Genomic DNA, 23,957 nt, shown 5'->3' on the forward strand with positions numbered 1-23,957 from the left:
AACAAGAAAACCCCAAACATTCCAAAGGAGTATAAATAGAATTTCAGAGAAAGCAATACATTGGAGAAGCCAAGAGAAGAGAGTGTTTCACTGAGACAATGATCATTTGCAAGTGCCAAAGAAGGCAACAGTAGAGAAACTATGCAATATGAGATGTTTTTGCCATCCAGAATTTATTCTGATTTTGCTTGGAAAGAACCACTTCTTCCCCATTCTCAGCCCTTGTGTTTTGCGTGAAGCTGAATCTACCCAGAGATGGAGCATATAATCCAAGCCTGAGCCAATCAATGCATCCCATTCTTCTAATCATGGTGTTCAACTAGAAGTTGAAACAGCCAGGCATGGTGGCTTGCACCTTTAATTCCAGCTACTCAGGAGGCTTAAGCCTAGAAATTCAAGGCTGCAGTGAACTATGATTACACCACTGCCCTCCAGCCTGGGCAACAGAATGAGACCCTGTCTCTAATAAGTAAAAAAAGGAGTTGAAACATGCCTCAAACAAGGCAATAAAGCCCAATCAAGATTGTCCTACAATATGTGCTTAAGCTATCAGTCCATCTGGACTCAGCATTGTGTATATGTAGGGGCTAGAGCTAGAGCAGCCATCTTGCAACAACACTGGACAGAGAATGGTGTGAACACTAATAAATTAGAACCAAGACTCAAAGGTAGAAAAACCAGGACCTGGTGACATCTTTTGAATTCAAGTGTAAGCTGAGCCTGAAGCCAGACTCCCTTATACATGAGTCAATTTGTTTCATTCTTTAGCCTCAGTTAGTTCATGGTTGTTTGATTCTGATATTTGCAATATACACAGTTTTACCTGAATTAGAAATAAGTACTGAATGCAGAATGTTTCAAGTGATGCATGATAAAATGTGGAACTGACACGGGTGAAATAGGTGGGGTATAGGGCAATAAAAGCCCCTTTGACACAGTTGGGAAGCTGTGCATTCAATGAACCCCCATCACCATAGGTAATCTGTGCGTTCTCTTGACCCATAAAAGAGTCTAATTAATAAAAGAATGTTTCTTCACTCTGAAAGGCCAAGGCAGGCGGATCACTTGCGCTCAGGAGTTCGAGACCAGTCTGGGCAACATGGCGAAATCCCATCTCTAAAAAAAAAAAAAAAAAAAAAAAAAGTGTCTTGCACTAGAAAAATGATGCTAACTTTTGCCAGAAACATATACATATGTGTACCCTTTGGGGAAAAAGGGTCCTAGAAAATTAACATAACCAACTTTATATTTCTTTATTTCAACAATTGATGCTATTGGCTTAAGCTAAGACTATACACAGAAATAGCATCCAGGTCATTGAATTAAGGTCCAATTAATAAATAAGAATGGTCTTCTAGCATGCCACTACCCTTCATCAGCCCAGCAAGAGAGACTTTCCTTGTCTTCAACAAGGAAGACTTTGTTGATTGCTTCTTAGCATCCTCCCATCCTACTACATAATATAAATGTGATCCTGGAAATGTGAGTCCCATTCACCCCACACCTGACTCATATCAGCCTTAGGTCCTATGAAGATAATTTGGTAAACTTTGGGTCTTATTGAGATAGCTGGCCGGGTGTGGTGATGTACACCTGTAATCCTAGCACTTTGGGAGGCTGAGGTAGGTGGATCATTTGAGGTCAGGAGTTCGAGACCAGCCTGGCCAACATGATAAAACCCCATCTCTACTAAAAATACAAAAAAATAGCCAGGCGTGTTGGAGCACACCTATAATCCCAGCTACTCAGGAGGCTGAAGCACGATAATTACTTGAACCCGGGAGACAGAGGTTGTAGTGAGCTGAAATCACGCCACTGCACTCCAGCCTGGGTGACAGAGCAAGATGTCATCTAAAAAAAAAAAAGAGAGAGAGAGAGAGATCTAGGATCAAGGGCAGTCTATTTCCCTGTCAGAGTTCTAATTACCTATTATCCCTTTAAGTAGCTCGGGGTCCTCCCTGTTGTTATTTGGCATAGAAAAATGTTCCTCAGACTTGTAGGTATTCATCTGGGACTAGATATGAAATACACTCACTTTAAGAAACAGAAGAAGGCATCACCACATCCAAGAGGGAAGATAGGATTTTTATTCTCTATATTAGTTGGGACTTTTTTGGTTTTGAGTGAGATAAACTGAACTCAAAATATCCTAAACACAATAGCAAGTTTATTGGCTCATATGACTAAGAATTCCAGGAGGTAGACCCAGCTTTAGGTAGTGCTGGGTCCAGAGACTTGCTGGAATCCTCTCCATCTCTGGACTCTACTTTTCTTTGTGTTGGTTTCACTCTAAGGCCCCATGTGATATTCTCCAAAGCCCTTGGATCACACAGTCTTTTCTGCTAGAAGTCCCTGTAAAAAGAGACATTCTTCTCTGCAATATTCCAGACAAAGTCTTGGGTGGGTGTGACTCTCACTGGATTGAATTTCGGTCTGTGCCCACTCCTGAGCAAAAGACTGTAACCTGAAGGCCAGGCACGGTGGCTCACGCCTGTAATTCCAGCACTTTGGGAGGGAAGCCAAAGTGGGCGGATTGCCTGAAGTTAGGAGTTTGAGACCAGCCTGGCCAGCATGTTGAAACCCCGTCTCTACTAAAAAAAAGAAAAAAAAAATTATCCAGGCATGGTGGTGTGCACATGTAGTCCCAGCTACTTGGGAGGCTGAGGCAGGAGAATCACTTGAACCCAGGGGGCAGAGGTTGCAGTAAGCCGAGATAGCACCACTGCATTCCAGCCTAGACGACAGAGTAAGACTCCGTTAAAAAAAAAAAAAAAAAAAAAAAAAAAAAAAAAAAGACTGTAACCTGAGTGGACAAGATAAGCTGATTTGCTAGAGCCAGAGATGGGGGTCAACCTAAGTTGAACCACATGAATGGGGTTGGGCGGGGTGTGGGTAGGATTGAACGGTTCTCCAAAGGAAATTCAGGGATGTCTCTAAAATAAAAAGAAATGGATATCGGCAGAAAAACAAGCAAATGGCTTCTACATCATTGCTCTTAAATACTAAGCTTCTACACCATTTAGACTTAAATACTAAGTCTAAAATCTTAGTATTTAGGGGACAATGTAAGTCTCATCTAATATTGCTTTTTCCTAAGTGGACCAGAAGTCTTTTTTGAAAACAAAGGGAAATGTTGGCTCACTTGTTTTAAGGTTTCTTCCTCACAGCCACATGATCTGAGAATTTCCCATTTACTGGTAGTGGTGAACCTCTTCAGTCATAATTGTTTTACCCATTCCTGCCCTCACGGTGTTAGCTGATTGGACCAGGAATGAATACACCCGACCCAAAGAATCTAGTTCATTGGCATAGGCCAGTGGCCAATCAAATTCATCTTCACAACCCACTGAGAATAAGACAGGCTTTGAAAACTCAAGAAAGCCCACAAAATCCTCTGTCAGGCACAGTGACTTACACCTGTAATCCCAGCACTTTGGGAGGCCAACGCGGGCAGATTGCTTGAGCCCAGGAGTTTGAGACCGGCCTGGGCAATACAGAAAGACCTTCATCTCTACAAAACCACAACATGTATCTGGGTGTGGCAGTGCATGCCTATGTTTCCAGTTACTCTGGAGGCTGAGGTGGGAGGATCACTTGGGCCCGGGAGGTGGAGGTTTCAGTGAACCAAGATTGCACCACTGAACTCCAACCTGGGTGACAAAGCCAGATGCTGTCTTCAGTAAAAATATAAATAAAGAAAGACCACAAAATCCTCCTCTTGAGAGATCCAGACCTTTCCTGGTTCCCATTCTCCTGAGACCCTCTGTGTTTCTTTGGATTCTGTAAAAGAGCTCTGCTTGCATCCATTTAATAATTTATTGGTTCTGCTTGAGCTAATTTGAGTCTGTTTCTGTTGCCTGAAACCAAATGACTTGGCCAAGGCTAGGTCCAGTCATAGTCACATCCAAGGATGGCACGGAGGCCAGCGAAGGTGAAGCAGAATATGCCAGAGTGTGAGTAGGAAGAGATGAGGGCAGAGGGACAACAGGGTCAGACGATGGAGGGCCTTGTAGATGATCATAAGGACTTTGGCTTTCATTATAAATGAAGCAAGAAGACATTGAATGGGTTTAAATGGAGAAATGGCATGTCTAACCTTAATTCAATAAGAATCTCTTTGGCTGGCTTATTGACAATAGGCTGTGGAGGGCAGAATTAGCAAGACTAGTGAGGAGCCTATGGCAATGATTCGGGTGAGAGACAATGATCAATTGGAGCATGGTGGTGGGCCCGGGAGGTGGGGAGATGTAGATTCTAGGTATGTTTTATAAATCTGAACACTGATGCTTCAAGAGGGAGAGGACGTTGCCTATGGTTTTATGATGACGGAGTGGTTTAGAGGCAATAGCACTCTGTTCTGAAGAATCAGATGGTGATGGTCATAGGAGTGTACACATTTACCAAAACTCCTTGATTTGTTCATTTTGGGCCAGGTGCGGTGGCTCACACCTACAATCCCAACACTTTGAAAGGCCAAGGCAGGCAAATTTCTTGAGGCCAGGAGTTCAAGACCAGCCTGGGCAACATAGTGAAACCCCATCTCCACAAAAATAAGAAATTAGCCAGGTGTGGTGGCACAAACCTCTAGTCCTGGCTACTATTTTGTAATCTGAGATCTGAGGCAGGAGGATTTCTTGAGCCCAGGAGTTGGAGGCCACAGTAAGCTATGATCACACTACTGCATTCCAGCCTGGGTGACAGAACAAGACCTTGCCTCAAAAACAAACAAAAAAAAATTGCACATTTCACTGTATATAAATTTTAACTTGATTTTTTAAAAAGCCAGTCTAGCCTAATTCCACGCCTATAATTCCAGCACTTTGGGAGGCTGAGATGGGTGGATCCCTTGAACTCAGGAGTTCAAGACTAGCCTTGGAAACATGATAAAACCCCTTTTCTACCAAAAAAAACCCCACAAAAATTGGCTGGGTGTGGTGGCATGCACCTGTGGTCCCAGCTACTTGGGAGGCTGAGGTGGGAGAATCCTTGGAGCCACAGGAAGTTGAGGCTGCAGTGAGTCGTGATCATGCCACTACGTTCCTGCCTGGCTGACAGAGCAAGACCCTGTCTCTAAATAAATAAATAAATAAATTTAAAAGACAAAAAGAAGAAAAAGCTGGCTTTATTTTACAGTGAGAAATAACTGTGTATTGTCATTCAAAACAAATATAGAATTTGAACAGTGTGTTTCAAAATCCCATTGTATATGTATGTGTGCATATATATATATGTGTGTGTGTGTATATACATATATATAAAACTAATATGTGTATGTGGACACACACACATACACACACCAAATAATCACCAAACTGTTAGCTATGCTTATTTGGGAAGGGGTGGGGGCACAGATTATTGTTTTAATTCTTTACAATGAGCATATATTGTTAGAAGAAGCAGCTGAGATTTTTTAGAGGATTTTCTTTAAATTTCTCTCCAATAATGCTGGACCTGTTTCCACCCACCTGGGCAAGCAGCCCTTGGACCAGCAACCAAGGCATCTCCTAGGAATTTGGAAATTCAGACTCTTAAGACCCACTCCACCCTGATCTAGTCAGAATCTGCATTTTAACAACATCCATAGGTGATTGTAAGTGCATTCAAATCTGAGAAGCTCTAGGTGAGAACAGATCCTTTCCTGTCTCTGGGTCTCAGTTTCTTTCCCGCACAAAGAGAAACCGGTCCCTCCCAATTGCAGTTTTCTAATCTCGTTTCTTGTAGACATCTGAGTCCCTATAAAAAGGCAGCTGAAGCCAGGCAAGGTGGCTTACCTCTGTAATTCCAGTTATTTGGGAGGCTGAAGCAGGAGGCTCTCTTGAGCCCAGCAGTTGGAGGCTACAGTGAGCTATGATTGTACCACTGCACTCCAGCCAAGGTGACAGAGGGAGACCCTGTCAAAAAAAGAAAGAAAGAAAAGAAAGAAAGAAGGAAAGAAAGAAAGAAGAAGAGGAGGGAGGGAGGGAGGAGGAGGGAAAGAAAAAAGAAGAAGAGTAGGAAGGGAGGAGGAAGGCAAGCAGAAAGAGAAAGGAAGGAGAGAAAGAAGCAGAGGAGGAGGAAGGAAGAAGGAAGGAAGCAAGAAAACACAGAAGAATAAATAGGGAGGGAGGGAGGGAGGAAGGAAGAACAAGCAAGAAAGAAAGAGAAGGAAGAAAGAAGAGAAAGAAGAAGAAATGATAAGCAAGGAGTGAGGTGAGAAGGAAGTCAGCAGAAGAAAGAGAAAGAAAAGAAAATGGAAGAAAGAAGGCAGGAAGAAAGAAGACAAAGAAAAAAGCAAAGAAAGAAAAACGAATAAAGCAGTAAAGACAGACATACAAAGAATAAGAAATAAAAAAGAATCATCCCTAACAGACTAATCGAAGAAAAAACATGAAAGAAGTAAGACAGGCCAGGCGCGGTGGCTCACGCCTGTAATCCCAACACTTTGGGAGGCCAAGACGCGTGGATCACCTGAGGTCAGTAGTTTGAAACCAGCCTAGCCAACATGGTGAAACTGCGTCTCTACTAAAAACACAAAAATTTATCCGGGCTTGGTGGCGCGTGCCTGTAACCCCAGTTACTTGGGAGGCTGAGGCAGAATTGCTTGAACCCGGAAGGCGGAGGCTGTAGTGAGCTGAGATCGTGTCATTGCACTCCAGATTGGGTGACAGAGCGAGATTCCGTCTCAAAAAAAAAAAAAGAAGGAAAGAGGAAAAGAAAGAAAAAGGAAGGAAGGAGGAAAGAACGAAAGAAAGAGAAAGCAGCAGCTGAAAAGGGCAAAGGATGAGTGACTTGGCTGAACAGCCCCTGCTGCCTACGGCTAGGCGAAGGTGGGCCCTGAAGCGGCCTCACGCTGCGGGTCTGAAGGGAGTCCGAGGAGCGCGGCTGCGTGGGATTCCTGCTGGTGCTAGGGCAGGCGCCTGCCATCCGCGAGAGTGGAAGGAAGGCGCGGGACAGTAATAGGGGGCGGGAGGCGCTGCGAGGCGCCTTGGGGTAAGTGCCGCAGAGACCCAGCGGGCATGCAGGGTGGCAGGGCGGCCTCGGGGCGGCAGCAGGCACTGCGCGGTGGCCCAGGAAGGCGCAGCGCAGGCCGGGCTGGGGCGCAGGGCGGCCTCGTGGCGCCAGGGGGCGCTGCGAAGTCGTGGCCCGCTTCGGGCGGCCGCAGGTGCCTGGCGGCCTGGGGAAAGCACCTGGGCAGGTAGGGGCGGGGCCTGGGGAGGCGGGACCCCAGGGGGCGGGGCCCGGCCGGCCCACAAGAGCCCGTGGTGGCGCTGCCAGGGGATGCTAGCCCGAGAGCGAGCAGATGAGCAGCGCACCCGGATCGCTCATTCACGAGCCTTGGACCCTTTGGAACCGAGAGGTGAGTTCAGCCGGGTTGAGTCGGACCAGCTCGGGGGTTCTGGACACCGCAGCGGCCGCCGGGCGCCAGGGCGTCGCACGCCGTCAGCGCGCTAGGTGACTGAGCCAACATCAGCCGGTGGCGGCTTCCCGGTGCCCCGGATGCTGGGACACCTTGCCCGGGCGGTAGCGTCCAGCTCTCCGGGGTCTACCCACGCCGTGACCCGGATCACTGAGCCAGTCGAGAGCCACTCAGGAACCGTGTCCGGAGTCCGAGGGTCTGGGGGTCCTGGGCCGCACCTCGCCTCTTTTCTCTGCCCAGCGCCTGCTCAGCCCCCTTCCCTGCCAGGGTGAGTCGCGTGGACCTGTCCACTACTGTTCCTTCTACCCTCTGGAATGCTTTCTCCGGGGTGACTTGGTGCAGAAAGAAGCAAACACTTGAAGTGGGCTGGTTGGGCTCCAGCGTCTTCAGCCGGGGCTCCCTGGGGCAGACGTGGCTTCCTTCACAGGACAGCGCCCGCTTGCTCTGCGCCGGGAGGGCAGGGGCTGCGGGGTCGCTCTGGAGGAGCTCAGGTCCGAGCCCTGAGGCTGAGGGCTGAGTTCAAGTGATTTCTGCACAGGAGTCGCCCCCCGGGACGGGCAGTGGTCGGGAACTCTCCGGTCCAGCGAACCCAACGCTAGACTTGAGGCAAATCTCTCATCCTTCCCCAAGCTTTGGGGTCCTGCACTGTGGGATGGGGGACAGGCAAAGTCGGTAGTAGGTGAGGAGGGGGTGCACGGAGTCGCTGCGGTGAGCCAGGTCCTTGGAATTCTAAAGAATCCTTCAAATCCTTTCTACCTGTGTGGTCTTGGGCAAATTACCTAACCTCTGTGCCTCAGTTTCCTTCTCTGTGAAATGGGCCAAGTAATAGCACCTCATATAACTGTAGTGAGGATTAAATCAGGTAGTGTGTGAAAAGGACTGAGTGGGATGCCTGGGAGTAGAGAAAGGGATCAATAAGTGATAGCTGCTATTATTGCTGCTTTCCCCGCTGCTGTTATTATTATTAATGATTGAGGAGCAGCCTAGCTAGTTGTTAAAGGGACTCCTAGGTGCAAATCCCAGCTCAGCCACTTTCTAGTGTGACCTTGGGCAAGCTACTTAACCTGTCAGCGTCTGTTTCATTTGTATAATGGGGGTGGTTGTGACACCTACCTCAGAAGATTCTTGTGAAAATTAAATGAGGTGACACCTACAAAGTACTTAGAAGAGTAAGTGCTGGATATCAGCCAATAATTCTTCCACCAAGGTATCACATTGGATCAGGCTGCATAATCTAATGGTAGCTACAGTCTTGTTTTGCTTTGAAGTTGAAATATTATTTATATGAATATTTTATCTGTTTTGCAAAGTGCAAGATCAGTTTCCTTCCTTCACTTGGGGCTCCTCTGACATTGTCGACTGATCCATTGGGGTCAAGGTCGTTTCTGGGGAAGGGGCTGATGGGGCAGAGAGACCCCTGAGAGCTGAAATCACAGCTTCTGTTGAACATTCACAGAGAAGGGCTGCAGTTTTATTTGACAAGCAATTGAACCTGGACCTAGATTTTAAAAACAAACTCTTGCTAATTTTTTTTCTTTCTTTCCTTCTTTATTTTATTTATTTATGTATTTATTATGTATTTATTTATTTATTTATTTATTTATTTTGGATTGTAGTGAGGGAGGAGGTAAGGATAGACAATATTTAAAGTGATAAAAACAAAACAAATTATATTCCTGTTGCCCAGAAGCTACTAGCATCATTTTGATGATGTTCTTTATCCTGGTAAAATCATATCAATTTATGGAGGGTTTAGAGCAGTTTGGCTGCTCTGGGCATCTCACCTCCATGCCCAGCACTCCATTTCCTTTGCATCAGAGACCTCAAACCCACTAGTATCATAAGCTTGGAAGCCTCCTAGCTTTGCCCCAGCTTCCAATTTTAGCCCATATTTCATGGGTTCAGGGTGGGAAAAAAACATAACTCTGCAGGATCCGAATCCTGCCTAAAAATCTTGATGGGGCACATCGAAGTCACAGACACAGGCCCTTTCTGGTCCTGGGGACCTCCCTGTGTACCCTAGGATATGTCCTAATTTGCCTTTGTCACTGTAGAAGGCATAGGGGGACACATTTTTCATATACCCCCCATCCCCAATACTAGTACTCACAAGTCTTGGGAAGTGGTCATGTGCACTGTTCAGAGTTTGTAAATTAAATAGCTCAGGGTTCCTTCTCTTTCCTCTACCTTTAGTTCTCAGTACTGTTAATTAACTCTCTGCACCCAGCATACTATCAGGCCCCTCAAAGGCAAATGCCATAGTGGTAAAGGCTGCAAGGATCCATCCAGCTCTTCCACTAACCAGCTGCATCATCTTGCCCAAGATATTCAACCTCTCTGAGCCCATTTTCCTCCTCTGTAACATGGAGATAATAATAGCATGCCTACTTCATGAAACTGTTGAAACACAAAATGAAATATATATAGGCTATATGTATATTTATAGAGAGAGACTAATTTACTTATGAGACTAATGAGACTATATATTATAAACATGAAATGAGTTTTTTATGTAGCATATTAGTTCACTTCTAAAATTATTTCTCATTGTAAAGTTTGTATAGTTGAGATGCATCGTATACATTGATGAATGTGATAATTTGCTTTCCAGTACTGGTACTCTCCTCCAAAGCTGTTATTAAATCAAGGGCATTCTCTAAATTAATGGTATATTAGAATGAAGGAAATATGACACAATGCCTGGCAAACACTAAGTGGCCAACAGTTGTAGGTTGTTGTTACATCAGGTGATCTGGAAACATTAAGAGCTTGACTGTAAAGAGAAGAAAGGAAAAAGAAATCGTTTCACTTATAATAAAGCCTCAGAGAAAAGGTTGGGGAAAATACAGCCAGGAACATGATCTAAGGTGGCTGCCGGGAAATTTTCTTGGCAGATTTCATCCGTCAGTTACAATCTGCCCAGCACTGCTCTGTGCCAGACACTGTGCTAGGCACCAGGGGGCATAATGAGATAGGAATGCTGCCCTCGAGGAAGGCGGGCTACTGCAGGTGATAAGGCACGGGTACCCCTGCCTGATAAGAGAGTTGGTGGGGCTGCTTCCAGAGCTCCTGCCCCAGGAACCCAGGGAAAGTTCCTGCAGCCTGTCCAACCAGTGCTTCGCAGGTTGCACCTCACCCAGCCCCCGCGCGGCTAGGCCTGGGGGCCGTAAGAGAAGTAGGCAGCTTCTCTGGCAGCTGTGGTGGCCAAAACCAAAAGTGGAGAAGGGGCCAAGGCTTCGGAATGCAAAGTGTCTAAACCACAGAGGAACAGAGGAAGGGGGCCTCTAAGGGCGCGTGGACTGGTGTTTCTCAGGCTGTGGCCTCCAGGGACACACTGGGGCCTGACAGCTCACCTGCTTCTCTTCTCTGCCCCTCCAGCACGCCCGTCCTCAAAGTCCTGTCCTCAAAGTCGCATCCTCGCCATGGCTCCTGGAGAGAAGATCAAAGCCAAGATCAAGAAGAATCTGCCCGTGACGGGCCCTCAGGCGCCGACCATTAAAGAGCTGATGCGGTGGTACTGCCTCAACACCAACACCCATGGCTGCCGCCGCATCGTGGTGTCCCGCGGCCGCCTGCGCCGCCTCCTCTGGATCGGGTTCACACTGACTGCAGTCGCCCTCATCCTCTGGCAGTGCGCCCTCCTCGTCTTCTCCTTCTATACTGTCTCCGTTTCCATCAAAGTTCACTTCCGGAAGCTGGATTTTCCTGCGGTCACCATCTGCAATATCAACCCCTACAAGTAAGAGGCATGAGCAGGGAAACGCGAGTAGGGAGCCAGGCCCCCTACGGAGGCCGAAGCCCCTCCAGAAAGTGACACACTGGCAGCCTGGAGGTCGATTCCAGCCTACAAACGTGCTTTCTAGAAATTTGAATTTGTTGCTAACACTGGTAAACAGCCCTCTCCCCGGTTCTAAATCTGTATGTGCCAAGTTTTCAGACCATTAGTGACTTTTTTTCCTTCTTTCTTTGTTTCTTTTTTTTTTTTTTTTTTTTTTTTTTTTGAGATGGAGTTTCACTCTTGTTGCCCAGGATGGGATGCAATGGCACCATCTCGACTCACTGCAACCTCTGCCTCCCAGGTTCAAACAATCCTTCCAAGTAGCTGGGACTACCGGGCGCACCACCATGCCAGGCTAATTTTTTGTATTTTTAGTAGAGATGGGATTTCACCATGTTTGGCCAGACTGGTCTTGAACTCCTGACCACAGGTGATCCACCTGCCTTGGCCTCCCAAAGTGTTGGAATTACAGGCGTGAGCCACTGCACCTGGTCTTTTTTTTTTTTTTTTTTTTAAGAGACAGGGTCTCATGTCACCCAAGCTGGAGTGCAGTGGTGCAATCATAGCTCACTGCAGCCCTGACTTCCTGGGCTCAGGCAATTCTCCCACTGCAGTCTCCTGAGCAGCTGGGACTATAGGCACATGCCACCACATCCAGCTAATTTTTGTTTTTTTGTTTTTTAAGGAATGGGGTCTCACTGTGTTACTCAGGCTGGTCTCAAACTCCTGAGTTCAAGTGGTGCTGCCACTTTGGTCTCTCAAAGTGCTAAGATTACAGGAGTGAGCCACCACACCCACCCCATCAATGACTTCTGAGGATGGGCTAGCCCAGGGAGAGCAGAAAGAGGAAGCTGCAGGCTTTTTTCACTTAGAAGAGGCCTGGAACGAACTAACTCCCTCTGCACACTCCCCATATTAAGCCCAAATTAGCCAACCCCCGTCCGCATCTGCGCCCCTGGTTCTCCAACCTCACATGCTCACTCCCCCTGCAGCATGAGTGAGCTCAAGGCTGACTCAGAAGTGACACCCAGGTGACTTCCATGAGCACCTCAGCTGCCCCAAACCCTCATCTGAATAAACCCAGCCCCATTAATTGAGATCATCAGGCTCTGGGTGTGATCAGCCCTTGGGACTGCCCTATCATCCTCGGCAGGACCTGTTCTAAATAGGTCATCAGAGTCCTTCTCAGGATTATGGAAAACTGGTCCGTGAGGCAGGTCAGAATCAGGCAGAGTTTGTCAGAGCAGGGGTGGGGAGAAGGGAAGAAGAGCAGGGGAGGAAGATTATCAACGGAAACTAACTTGTCCAGAGTCATCACCCAGGTGGTGCAAAGCTCAAAATCAAGATCAAGTCTAAGACTCTTTCTCCACCCTCCATATCTTCCTCTTCTTTCTTTCTCTCTCCCTCCTTCTCTCTCTCTCTGGTCCTCCTTCCTTCTTTCCATTCATTATTTGTTCCATAATAATTTACTCAGCATCTACAAACTGTCATGCACTGTACTAGGTTCTGGGATAGAGAACTGAACAACCCAAACACAGTATTTGCCTTAGTGGATCTTATATTGTAGTGGAGGAATAAAGTCTTAATCAATATAATAACACTAATATTATTAACAATAGAAGCACAGTGGCTTATGCCTGAAATCTCAGCATTTTCAGAAGCCAAGGCATGAGGATTGCTTGAAGCCAGGAACTCGAGACCAGCCTGGGCAATAGAGCAAGACCCCATCTCTAAAAACATTTTATTTTAAATTAGCCAGGTGTGGTGGCACACATTCATAGTCCTAGCAAGTTGAGAGGCCAGGGTGGGAGGATTTCTTGAGCCCAGGAGTTCTAGGCTACAGTGAGCCATGATTGCACCACTGCACTTCAGCGTGGGCAGCAGAGTGACCCTGTCTCTAAAATAATAACAACAATATAGGCCATTTAATTATCTATATGTATATCTGTGTGTGTTTATTATATATAATAAACTCATTGAACCTTCCCAACAACCCCACTTTACAAAGGAGAAGGCTAAAACACAGAAAGGCTAAGACATTTGTCCAAGGTAAGGCAGCCGGTACCAGAATGGGGAACCTAAACCCAGGCAGTTTGGCTCTAGGGTTTCTGCTCTCAATTGCTACGCTCTGCTGCCTATACCTAGAGCAAGGGAGAGAAAGGAGAGAGCAGAGAGTTGAGAGGAGGCTGGAACCATTTGATTTGTGAAAATTAAAAGATGGTATATTGTGCTTCATGAAGGCAACTCCTTTATAACTATTTTGTGTTCCTGGGGGTCGTCGAGGTAACAGTTATACCCTCCTTCCCCCCAGCACAGATTTGAGGACAATCAGAGGGCAGAGGCAGAGTGAGCTGGGTGGAGAAGGAGCCTGCCCACTAGGTAGACTCCCGGTTGGCAGTTATTTACTTGTCCTCACTGTGGCTGGTTTATGGGAGGCACCTGACAGTCACCACTCCAGAAATGCTGGTCAGGACAAACTCATCAACACACCCTGAGAGCAAGCAGATAGTGGCGGCAGAGGTGAAGCCGCAGGAAGTCACACACAGGTCACACATGAGCCTTTCCTCATTTGCCGGAGCCAGGGTCACTCTGGATGCGTCAAGTCATGAAAGGCATGGTCTCCTCTGCCAAGGTGTTGGGAAAGGTGGGCACGAGACTGACACGTGTTGATGGAAAACAACCCGGAGGAGCACCAGGGTTCTGCCAGTGCCGCCTCCCCTCTCCCTGACTTTTCCTCCCCACCTTGGCAGGTACAGCGCTGTGCGCCACCTTCTAGCTGACTTGGAACAGGAGACCAGAGAGGCCCTGAAGTCCCTGTATGGCTTTCCAGAGTCCCGGAAGCGCCGAGACGCAGAGTCCTGGAGCTCCGTCTTGGAGGGAATGCAGCCCAGATTCTCCCACCGGATCCCGCTGCTGATCTTTGATCAGTATGAGAAGGGCAAGGCCAGGGACTTCTTCACAGGGAGGAAGCGAAAAGTTGATGGGAGAATCATTCACAAGGCTTCAAATGTCATGCACATCGAGTCCAAGCAGGTGGTGGGATTCCAACTGGTAAGATTTCACCTTCTCATTCTTTCACTGCTTAGGGGCATGGGATGGGCTGGGTCCAGGACTCTTCTCCTTGGCCACTAGCCCCTGTGGTCCCACTGGAAGAAATACACCCAGCTGGGGTCAGGCACAGTGACTCATGCCTGTAATCCGAGCGCTTTGGGAGGCCAAGGCAGGCAGATCACCTGAGGTCAGGAGTTCGGGACCAGCCTGACCAACATAGTGAAACCCGTCTCCACTAAAATACAAAAATTAGCCGGGCATGGTGGCACATGCCTGTAGTCTCAGCTACTTGGGAAGCTGAGGCAAGAGAATTGCTTGAACCTAGGAGGTGGAGGTTGCAGTGAGCCCAGACGGTGTCACTGTACTCCAGCCTAGGTGACAGAATGAGACTCTGTTAAAAAAAAAAAAGGAGGGGGGTAGAGGTGGGGGGCAAGCAGAGGGAGAGAATTAGGACAAATACCTAATGCATGCGGGGCTTAAAACCTAGGTGATGGGTTGATAGGTGCAGCAAACCACCATGGCACATGTATACCTATCTAACAAACCTGCATGTTCTGCACATGTATCCCAGAACTTAAAGTAAAATTATTTTTTTTCTTTTTTTTTTTTTTTGAGACGGAGTCTCGCTCTGTCGCCCAGGCTGGAGTGCAGTGGCCGGATCTCAGCTCACTGCAAGCTCCGCCTCCCGGGTTTACGCCATTCTCCTGCCTCAGCCTCCCGAGTACCTGGGACTACAGGCGCCCGCCACCTCGCCCGGCTAGTTTTTTGTATTTTTAGTAGAGACGGGATTTCACCGTGTTAGCCAGGATGGTCTCCATCTCCTGACCTCATGATCCACCTGTCTCAGCCTCCCAAAGTGCTGGGATCACAGGCTTGAGCCACCGCGCCCGGCCTAGTAAAATTATTTTTAAAAGAAAGAAAGAAAGAGAGAAAGAGAGAAAGAAAGAAAAGAAAGGAAAGAAAGGAAAGACACCTAGCTGGGGTGATTCAGCTGCAAACAACTGAAACTGACTCAGGTAATTTTCAGTTGGGGGGTGCAGAGGGAGGAGGAAATGTGTTAGAAGGCAACCAGTAACTCATAGAGGCCTCTCAAAGGGCAGAAATTAGGACAGATGCAGGGATCTAGGTAGCAAGGCATAATGAAAAGTCATTTCAGATATTGCTGCTGGAGTAAAGAAGCGTCAAATATGTTCAGTTTTTGTTGGTGTTGTTAATGCTTAAGAGTCAAATTCCATCTTGGGACTATCTGGTTGGTCAAGCTTGGGTCACCTAATCACCCTTTGGCTAATGGATGGTGGAGTATCTTCATGGACAATCACACCAGGCTGTATCCAGAGGGGGGAAGGAAATTCTTCCAAAGCAAAATTGACATGCAGGCACCAGAAAGAAAAAGATAGACAATAAACGGCAGAAACATCAGTGTTCCTGCAGTACTTGCCTTCATGAGGTGCCTCGTCTGACTTCATTTTCCCTTTTGGTCCCATTTGAGGGGATTTTTTTTTTTTTTTTTTTTTTTTTGAGACAGAGTCTCACTCTGTCATCCAGGCTGGAGTGCAGTGGTGCAATCTCAGCTCACTGCAACCTCTACCTCCCAGGTTCAAGTGATTCTCCTGCCTCAGCCTCCCTAGTAGCTGGGATTACAGGCATGCACCACCATGCTTGGCTAATTTTTTGTATTTTTAGTAGAGACTGGGTTTCACCATGTTGGTCAGGCTGGTCTCGAACTCTTGACCTCAGGTGGTCCCCCCACCTTCGGCCTCCCAAAGTGCTGAGATTACAGGCGCGAGCCACTGCACCTGGCCTGAGGGGCTCTTGAGAAATGCCATTCACTGAAAATGAATTCTAGTACCTTCGTGGGCAAACTCTATCACCACCCTCCCTCTCCATGCCCCAGTCACCTCTGGAGGACGGGGGGCTATGTCCATACCTTATAGGCTTGGTTGCCAATTGTGTGACCTTGTAGCTATAGTCCCAAATCCTGAAAAATGGACCTTCTAAATCATTGAGATTTCAAAGTCTTCTTGGGTCCTTTCATAGGATATCTGCAAGGTTCTTCTTGATACCAAAATCAACTCTTTATATATAAGTTTGTTTGTTTGTTTTAGAAACAAGATCTCACTCTGTCATCCAGGTGGGAGTGGTGCAATCATAGTTCACTGCAGCCTAGAACTCCTGGGCTCAAACAATTTTCCCACCTCAGCCTCCCAAGTAGCTTGGACTACAGGAATGCACCACCACACCTAGATAATTTTTCTATTTTTTGTGGAGATGGGGGTCTAGCCATGTTTCCCACGCTGGTCTCAAATTCCTGGCCTCAATCAGTCTTCCCACTACAACCTTCCAAAGCATTAGGATTACAGGCATGAGCCACTGCAATCAGCCAAAATCAGTTGACATCTGTCCATTTAGAAAAGTTTCCAAGCTTTGTGTGATGAGAACATTTGGAATGTACAATGGCTTCCCTATGCTGTTCTCATTATTGTATATTTCAAACATGGGTCCTCCCAGCTACCACACGTGGTTGGGAAGGATGGTGTTTCAGTCAATATTTTGTGGGTGAGATAATGGGTACAGAATATCTTGCCTAAGATCCTGCAGAGTAGTCTCTCCTCCTCCTGCAGAGTCTGGGCTGGAATCCAGATAGCTTGACTGTTGATATGATAGGAAATGGGAAAGGTTGTTAGGAATGTAGTAGCATCAATCAGGTGAACCCCAGGGTACCTGGGGACCCTGAAGATGCTGGTTTTCCTTCTGGCTTGGTGGGCAAGTAGTGCAGAGTTGCAGGAGTAGGACTCTGTGTCCTTTCTCACTCAGCCCCTTTTTGGTCTTTGAGGCTTGAGGATGATCACTCCCAGCCCCTAGAAGTGAGAGGAAACTCATCATTGCCCCAGATATCCAACCTGTTCCCCTGAGTATCTGGCCTGGAAGTCTCGGTCCCTCATTCTTACGGTCCTTCTGAAGAGCAGCGATAGGACCGATGGCTTCAGCCTCGTGTCTCCTCTTATTCACAGTGCTCGAATGACACCTCCGACTGTGCCACCTACACCTTCAGCTCGGGGATCAATGCCATTCAGGAGTGGTATAAGCTGCACTACATGAATATCATGGCACAGGTGCCTCTGGAGAAGAAAATCAACATGAGCTATTCTGCTGAGGAGCTGCTGGTGACCTGCTTCTTTGATGGAGTGTCCTGTGATGCCAGGTCAGGAAAGAACGCTGCTCTCTCAGCCTCTGAGGACTGGCAGCTCTGAGTACCAGGCCCCTTGCAGGAACCTACAGCCTTGATGATAGGTCTTGGGAGCAAAAGGTGCTCTTCTCACTGACGCTGCCTTTGGAAATTGCTTACATGGGAGCTGTGTTCTAGAGTCAGTGAGTGAGGTGTGCATGACATAAAATCAAAATATCCTTAAAGTCATTAAACTACTCATTAAAAACAAGGTAGTTGGCTGGTCATGGTGGTTCATGCCTCTAAATCCCAGCACTTTGGGAGGCTGGGGTAGGTGGATCGCTTGAGGTCAAGAGTTCAAGACCAGCCTGGACAACACAATAGTGAGACCCCATCTCTACTAAAAATACAAAACTTAGCCAGGCATGGTGGTGCATGCCTGTAGTCCCAGCTATTCAGGAAACTGAGGCAGGAGAATCACTTGAACCCGGGAGGCAGAGGTTGCAGTAAGCCGAGATTGCACTACTGCACTCCAGCCTGGGCTACAGAGCAAGACTCTGTCTCAAAAAACAAACAAACAAACAAACAAACACACCAACCCACAAGGTATTAGATTGGCACAAAAGTGATTGCTGTTTTTGTCATATAGTGTGCATGTAACCTAACCTTGTATATTACCAAAATGCATACTGATGATTAAGAACCATCGTTCGAAGGAAGGAAGGAAGAGAAGGAGGGAGGGATGGGGGGAGAAAGGCCCATGTTCAAATATGTGAGATTTCAAACCGTTCACCTTTAGGATAACACTCAGATCCCTCATGGTGACTGGGCAGTGGGTGAGACATTCTAAAGTGTTCCTGGGCTGGGCACAGTGGCTCACACTTGTAATCCCAGCACTTTGGGAGGCTGAGGAGGATGATTGCTTGAGCTCAAGAGTTTGAGACCAGCCTGGGCAATGTGGCAAAACCTCCTTTCTAGAAAAAAAAAAAAAAATCAAAAACTTATCTGGGCATAATTGCACACACCTATAGTCCCAGCTACTCAGGAGGCTGAGGTGGGAAGATCACTTGAGTCTGGGAGGTTGAGGCTGCAGTGAGCCATAATTGTGCCATTGCACTTCAGCCTGAGCAAGAGAGCAAGAACCTGTCTCAAAAATAAAAATAAAAATAAAATAAAATAAAATAAAATACTAAGCCTCTTTCGCCTATATATATGTTAGCAGACAGATTGGTTCTTGTGAAAAGTAAATAAATGGAATCATGTCTCCCTAAGAATTGGGTTCCAAAGTCACATAAGGGCACAGATGATGTGATTCTTTCCCTGGGGATTATTTTCTAGGAATGGAAATTTGAATGGAAAATGTCAAGTGTTGACTGAGAAATTCAAAAGTGGAGGAATTTGGGGACAGACATGGCACAAGGAATGTCAAGTCAGGATAGAGATGAAGGTGAGAGGATTCCGAGAGAAAACAGAAGGCAGAGAGTCTAGTTCTATGTCCATGTGTGTCAACCAGAATGAGGGGCCTTGTTTGTCATTTGAACAGGAGCAAGATGTGGAAAATGAGTCACGTCTCTCACGCGTTCTCCCCAAAGAGAGTTGACTCCATTAGCACTGCCCTGCCCAACTTCAGCTAAGACGCATGGGGAAGATCCCTTTCTGACCCATTTTCTTTCTCCATAGGAATTTCACGCTTTTCCACCATCCAATGCATGGGAATTGCTACACTTTCAACAACAGAGAAAATGAGACCATTCTCAGCACCTCCATGGGGGGCAGCGAATATGGTAAGGAAACGTGTGCCAAGGAGATCTTGAGGTCCTCCAACAGTGGACATGGGGCAGCAGGACAGTGGGGATGCGGGAGCCCTCTGGAAATGCAGGATCTCTCCCACTTGGCCAGAAACTAAGGATGCCCTTTTTTTCTACCAGCGTTTCCATCAGTGTTCATGCTGGTTCCTTCCTTCCGTGTCAGCGTCTGTTTTCCTTTTTGACTTCTCCTCCACCTTTGAGAGAGTGACAGGGACATCGTTGGGGCTCCTTCTGCTAGGGAACTACTCTGGTTTAGACTCATAGCTAGAGTGAATAATGCAGGACAGGTGGTTTCCAAACGGAGTTGAGCCCAAATATGCTGAACAGATTAGGGAGGTAGATGCACATTTATCTTAGTTCAGGTGACAGATTCTGGACGGAGCCGAAACCCAGCTCGGCCACTCACTGTGTGACCTTGGGCAAGTTACGGTGCTTCATCTATAAAGTGGGACTAATAACAATATCTCCCATATGAGATTACTGAGAGGACTTAAGATACAGACTTAGAATAAGACCTGGTCTGCACTCTCTTAGTCTGCTTGTATAACAAAATACAAGAGACTGGGTGCCTTCGATAACAGACATTTATATATCACAGTTTTGGAGACTAGAATGTCCAAAATCAAGGCACAGGCAGACTCGGTTCTGGTGAGGCTTCTCTCTTTGGGTTCAGAAGTCTGACTGTCTTCCTTCCGTGTCCTCACATGGTCTTTCCTCTGTGGTGTGTCAACAGAGAGAGGCCTGTGATGTCTCTCTCTCTTCTGATCAGGACATCAGTCCTATCAGATTAGAGTCCTCTGCTTATGACTTCCTTTCACCTTAATTAAGGCCCTATCTCCAAATAATATACCTTTGGGGGTTAGGGCTTCAACATATGAATTTGAGGCAGTAAACAATTCAGCCATAACACATACTAAGCACACAATAAGTGCTAGTTGCTATTGTTATTACTACTATTATTACTGTTACTAGCATTGTTACCAGTCTACCACCATTGCTACTGCTGCTATTACCCCCAAAATAATACCATTGCAACTTCCAGCACTACTATTACTACTATTCCACTACGATTACATTTGTAGAGAAGGTAGGAACTGAACAGATTGGCCTGGCTTATGCCCAGAAAGAATGCTTGAAAGGTCCCATGCAAATAGAACATGATGTGATATGCAGATATACTCCCACCAGGACAAGCAAGGGCCTGTCATAAAGGAAATCCATACTTGGAATCCTGGACTTTGTCACTGTGTAGTCTGTGCTCTTACTAAGTCTGCAAGGAATCGTAATTCAGTGCACATACTTCATGGGGAAGAAGTAATCTGGAAACAGAGTGAAAAGTTGCAGAGTCCTGGCTCTGCTATGGAGGGGCTGTGTGACCTCAAGCAATTCACTTCCCCTCTCTGGGCTTTGTTTGTAATTGTTTACAAGTTGTTTACAAATTATTTGCAGTTGTTTACAAGTTGCTTACAAATTGTTTGCAATTGTTTACAAGTTGTTTACACATTGTTTGCAATTGTTTACAAGTTGTTTACAAATCATTTGCAATTATTTACCAATTCTTTGCAATTGTTTACAAATTGCCCTTGTTTACAAATTGAATGTCAGAATAACTCTCAAAAGTATCTTCTTTCCATCCATATAGACCCCGCTGATTCATTCATCCACTTACCAAGCATGGAGTATCTCCTGTTTGCCAGGCCCTCTTCTATATACCGGGGACACAGCAGTGGAAAGACAAATGTCTTCTCTGCTGTTAGGGAACTTAAATTTTCATGGAGAGAGACAGATAAAAAATGAGTACACAACTACACAGACATGATCTAGTTACAAATCCTAATGACTGCTATTCAGGGAAGAAAGAGGCAGAGTGGGAAGACAGAGTGGCTGGGATTGGAATGGGGGGGTGGTCAGTTTGGATAAGATCTCTAAGAGGGGGCTATTTAGGGAGGAAAAGATTCATGTTAAGGTCTACACAAGAACATTCCAGGGACTAGCAAGGGCAAAGGCCCTGGGAAGGACATGAATCAGATGTGTTCTAGAAACAGAAGTAAGACCAGTGTGCTTGGAGCTTATTGAGGTGGGGAGAGAGTGGGAGGAGATGAGGAGGGAGAAGTAGGCAGGGGCCGTATCATCATCACCTTGACAGATGCAGCCAGGTTTATTCTGTGGCATTCCCATATATCCAGTGAGATGCCACTGAAGAGTTTCAGGTTTCAAGGAGTGATCTGGTCTGAGGTCTAATTTTCAAAGGACCTCAGCCGGTACATGAATGAGCAGGGTCTCTACGGATGGAAAGAAGAGAATTTTGAGTTATACTGACATTCAATTTGTAAACAAGTCAAGAGCAATTGGTAAACAATTGCAAATGATTTGTAAACAATTGCAAACAATTTGTAAATAAGCCCAGAGAGGGGAAGTGAATTGCTGGAGGTCACAGCCCATCTGTAGAAAAGCCAGGGCCCTGCAACTTTTCACTCTCAGTTCCCATGTGCACTGGTACTGTGTTTACTCTGGTGCTGGGTCAGCATAGACTGCAGGGGACAAGAGCAGGAGTGGGAGAAGAAGTTGCGCCAGTGATTAGAAACACCATTAGTGATTCATCTCTTCTCTGAGTGCCCGCCCTGAGGGGTGAAGCAGCCAGAGCAATGCATGTTCTTTTGAATGTTCTGAGCTCCCCACCTCAAAGGACCACATGGAGATGCATGTCTCGAGCGGAGTGGCAATCTCCTTACACTTGGCAAAAACGTACGCTTAGCAAGAACTGTGACAGTGATACTGTTTGAGCCCCTGTTTTGGGCTAAGCTGTGGGGGCACAGCAGAGAGCAAGTCAGGCACGCATTCCAATCTCATGGAGCTTCCAGTCTAGCCCTTGTCCACCTGTCACTTGTTGGAAATACCTGGTCTTGGATTTGAAGCTCCTGAAGCAGTGGGAGAGGTGGGTTACCCCCCAGGAAATGTTTTCCTAGCCTTGGATCACGGCAGGTTGCCTTATCCTCCCAGGGCTGCAAGTCATTTTGTACATAAATGAAGAGGAATACAACCCATTCCTCGTTTCCTCCACTGGAGCTAAGGTGATCATCCATCGGCAGGACGAGTATCCCTTCGTCGAAGATGTGGGAACAGAGATTGAGACGGCAATGGTCACCTCTATAGGAATGCACCTGGTAAGAGAATATTCTCATTTCCATAGACTTGGAGAGAACAGATGTTTTTTTTCTAAGGATAACCAATGAGGTGCAGCCTGTGGAAAAGGGTGTTTGTTTCTAAAGGGAACATGGTCCCAGATTTTCCCATAGTTACTCCATTCATTTCAGGAGTTACATTAAAGGTTGTGTTTGTATCTTCTGACCGACTACAGTGGCTCACACCTGTAATCCCAGCACTTCAGGAGACCAAGGTGAGGTCAAGAGTTTGAGACCAGCCTGGCCAACTTGGTGAAACCTGTCTCTACTAAAAATATAAAAAATTAGCTGGGTGTGGTAGCACATGCCTGTAATCCCAGTTACTTGGGAGGCTGAGGCAAGAGAATAGCTTAAACCCAGGAGAAGGAGGTTGCAATGAGCCAAAATCATGAATCATGCCACTGCACTCCAGCCTAAGCAACAGAGCAACACTCCAATAAATAAAAATAAAAACAAATAAAATAAAATAAAATAAAAGATTGTATTTGCATGGATTGATAGGACAGGATGCCATTTGTGGAAAGAATTTAAAAAGCAAGACACCAGCATTTGTGGAACCTATGCTGGAAGCAAGGCATTAGGACACTAACTATATATTTGTCAGTAATACAAATAGATAAGATTACTAACTATCTTTCTGGGTTGCTTAAAGGCCTATGAGGCATGTCAGTAACTGTATTAAAGCCTAGTAGAAAGTCACTCAGCTCTCCAAGGTCTATTTAGCCCATCATGCTTCCATCAGTTTTACCTCATTTACCAAGAACCCCTTCTCCCTCCAAATTTGACCTTTGTGGACCTCTCTGGGCACTGAGAACACACAAACCTATCAACAGAAACACAAGTAAGCTGCAGACTCCAACCCCTGAGTCAGCCTTGCCCAATGGGAGCTGAATGGCAAGGTAAAGAGTGGACTCTGATGGCCCTGGTCACTCCACTGCTTATGGAGTTTTCTTGTTTGCAGTTTTCTTGTTTGCAGGCCTGGGGTCTTTTTATTCCAGGATCTGTCTGCCTCTCCCTTTCTCTCTTTCGTAGAATGACTGTTAAGAACTTATTTAGACCAGGCACAGTGGCTCATGCCTGTAATCCCAACACTTTGGGAGGCCAAGGCGGGTGGATTACTTGAGCCCAGAAGTTTAAGACCAGCCTGGGCAACATAGCAAAAACCCCAACTCTACCAAAAACAAAATACAAAAACTCACCAGGCATGGTGGCACATGCCTGTAGTTCCAGCTACTCGGGAGGCTGAAGTAGGAGAATCACCTGACCCCAGGGAGGTCGAGGCTTCAGTGAGCGATGATTGTGCCACTGCACTCCAACCTGAGTGAGACTCTGTCACCAAGACTGGAGTGTAGTGGCGCGATCTCGGTTCGCTGCAACCTCCGCCTCCCTGGTTCACGCCACTATCCTGCCTCAGCCTCCCGAGTAGCTGGGACTCCAGACGCCCGCCACCACGGCTGGCTAATTTTTGTATTTTTTAGTAGAGACGGGGTTTCACCGTGTTAGCCAGGATGGTCTTGATTTCCTGACCTCGTGATCCACCCAATTCGGCCTCCCAAAGTGCTAGAATTACAGGTGT

The 23,957-nt window shown here is 46.7% G+C and overlaps 1 protein-coding gene across 2 annotated transcripts in view; it reads left to right on the plus strand.

The window, feature by feature from the left end:
* Nucleotides 1–7,232: 7,232 nt before the first annotated feature.
* SCNN1G (sodium channel epithelial 1 gamma subunit) overlaps nucleotides 7,233–23,957 on the plus strand; it is a 33,624-nt gene continuing 16,899 nt past the window's right edge. Inside the window, exons 1-6 of one of the 2 annotated variants that reach the window (XM_010358209.2) lie at nucleotides 7,233–7,336; nucleotides 10,775–11,135; nucleotides 13,925–14,225; nucleotides 17,237–17,427; nucleotides 19,072–19,175; nucleotides 22,200–22,363. In XM_010358209.2, coding sequence (XP_010356511.1) covers nucleotides 7,258–7,336; nucleotides 10,775–11,135; nucleotides 13,925–14,225; nucleotides 17,237–17,427; nucleotides 19,072–19,175; nucleotides 22,200–22,363 — 1,200 coding nt within the window. In that variant the 5' untranslated portion in view covers nucleotides 7,233–7,257. Of the gene's footprint in view, nucleotides 7,337–7,619; nucleotides 7,665–10,774; nucleotides 11,136–13,924; nucleotides 14,226–17,236; nucleotides 17,428–19,071; nucleotides 19,176–22,199; nucleotides 22,364–23,957 lie in introns of those variants that run through there. The other variant, XM_010358210.2, reaches the window with a different exon arrangement.

This window comes from Rhinopithecus roxellana, chromosome 20, assembly GCF_007565055.1.
Source record: "Rhinopithecus roxellana isolate Shanxi Qingling chromosome 20, ASM756505v1, whole genome shotgun sequence".
Classification (NCBI taxonomy): domain Eukaryota; kingdom Metazoa; phylum Chordata; class Mammalia; order Primates; family Cercopithecidae; genus Rhinopithecus; species Rhinopithecus roxellana.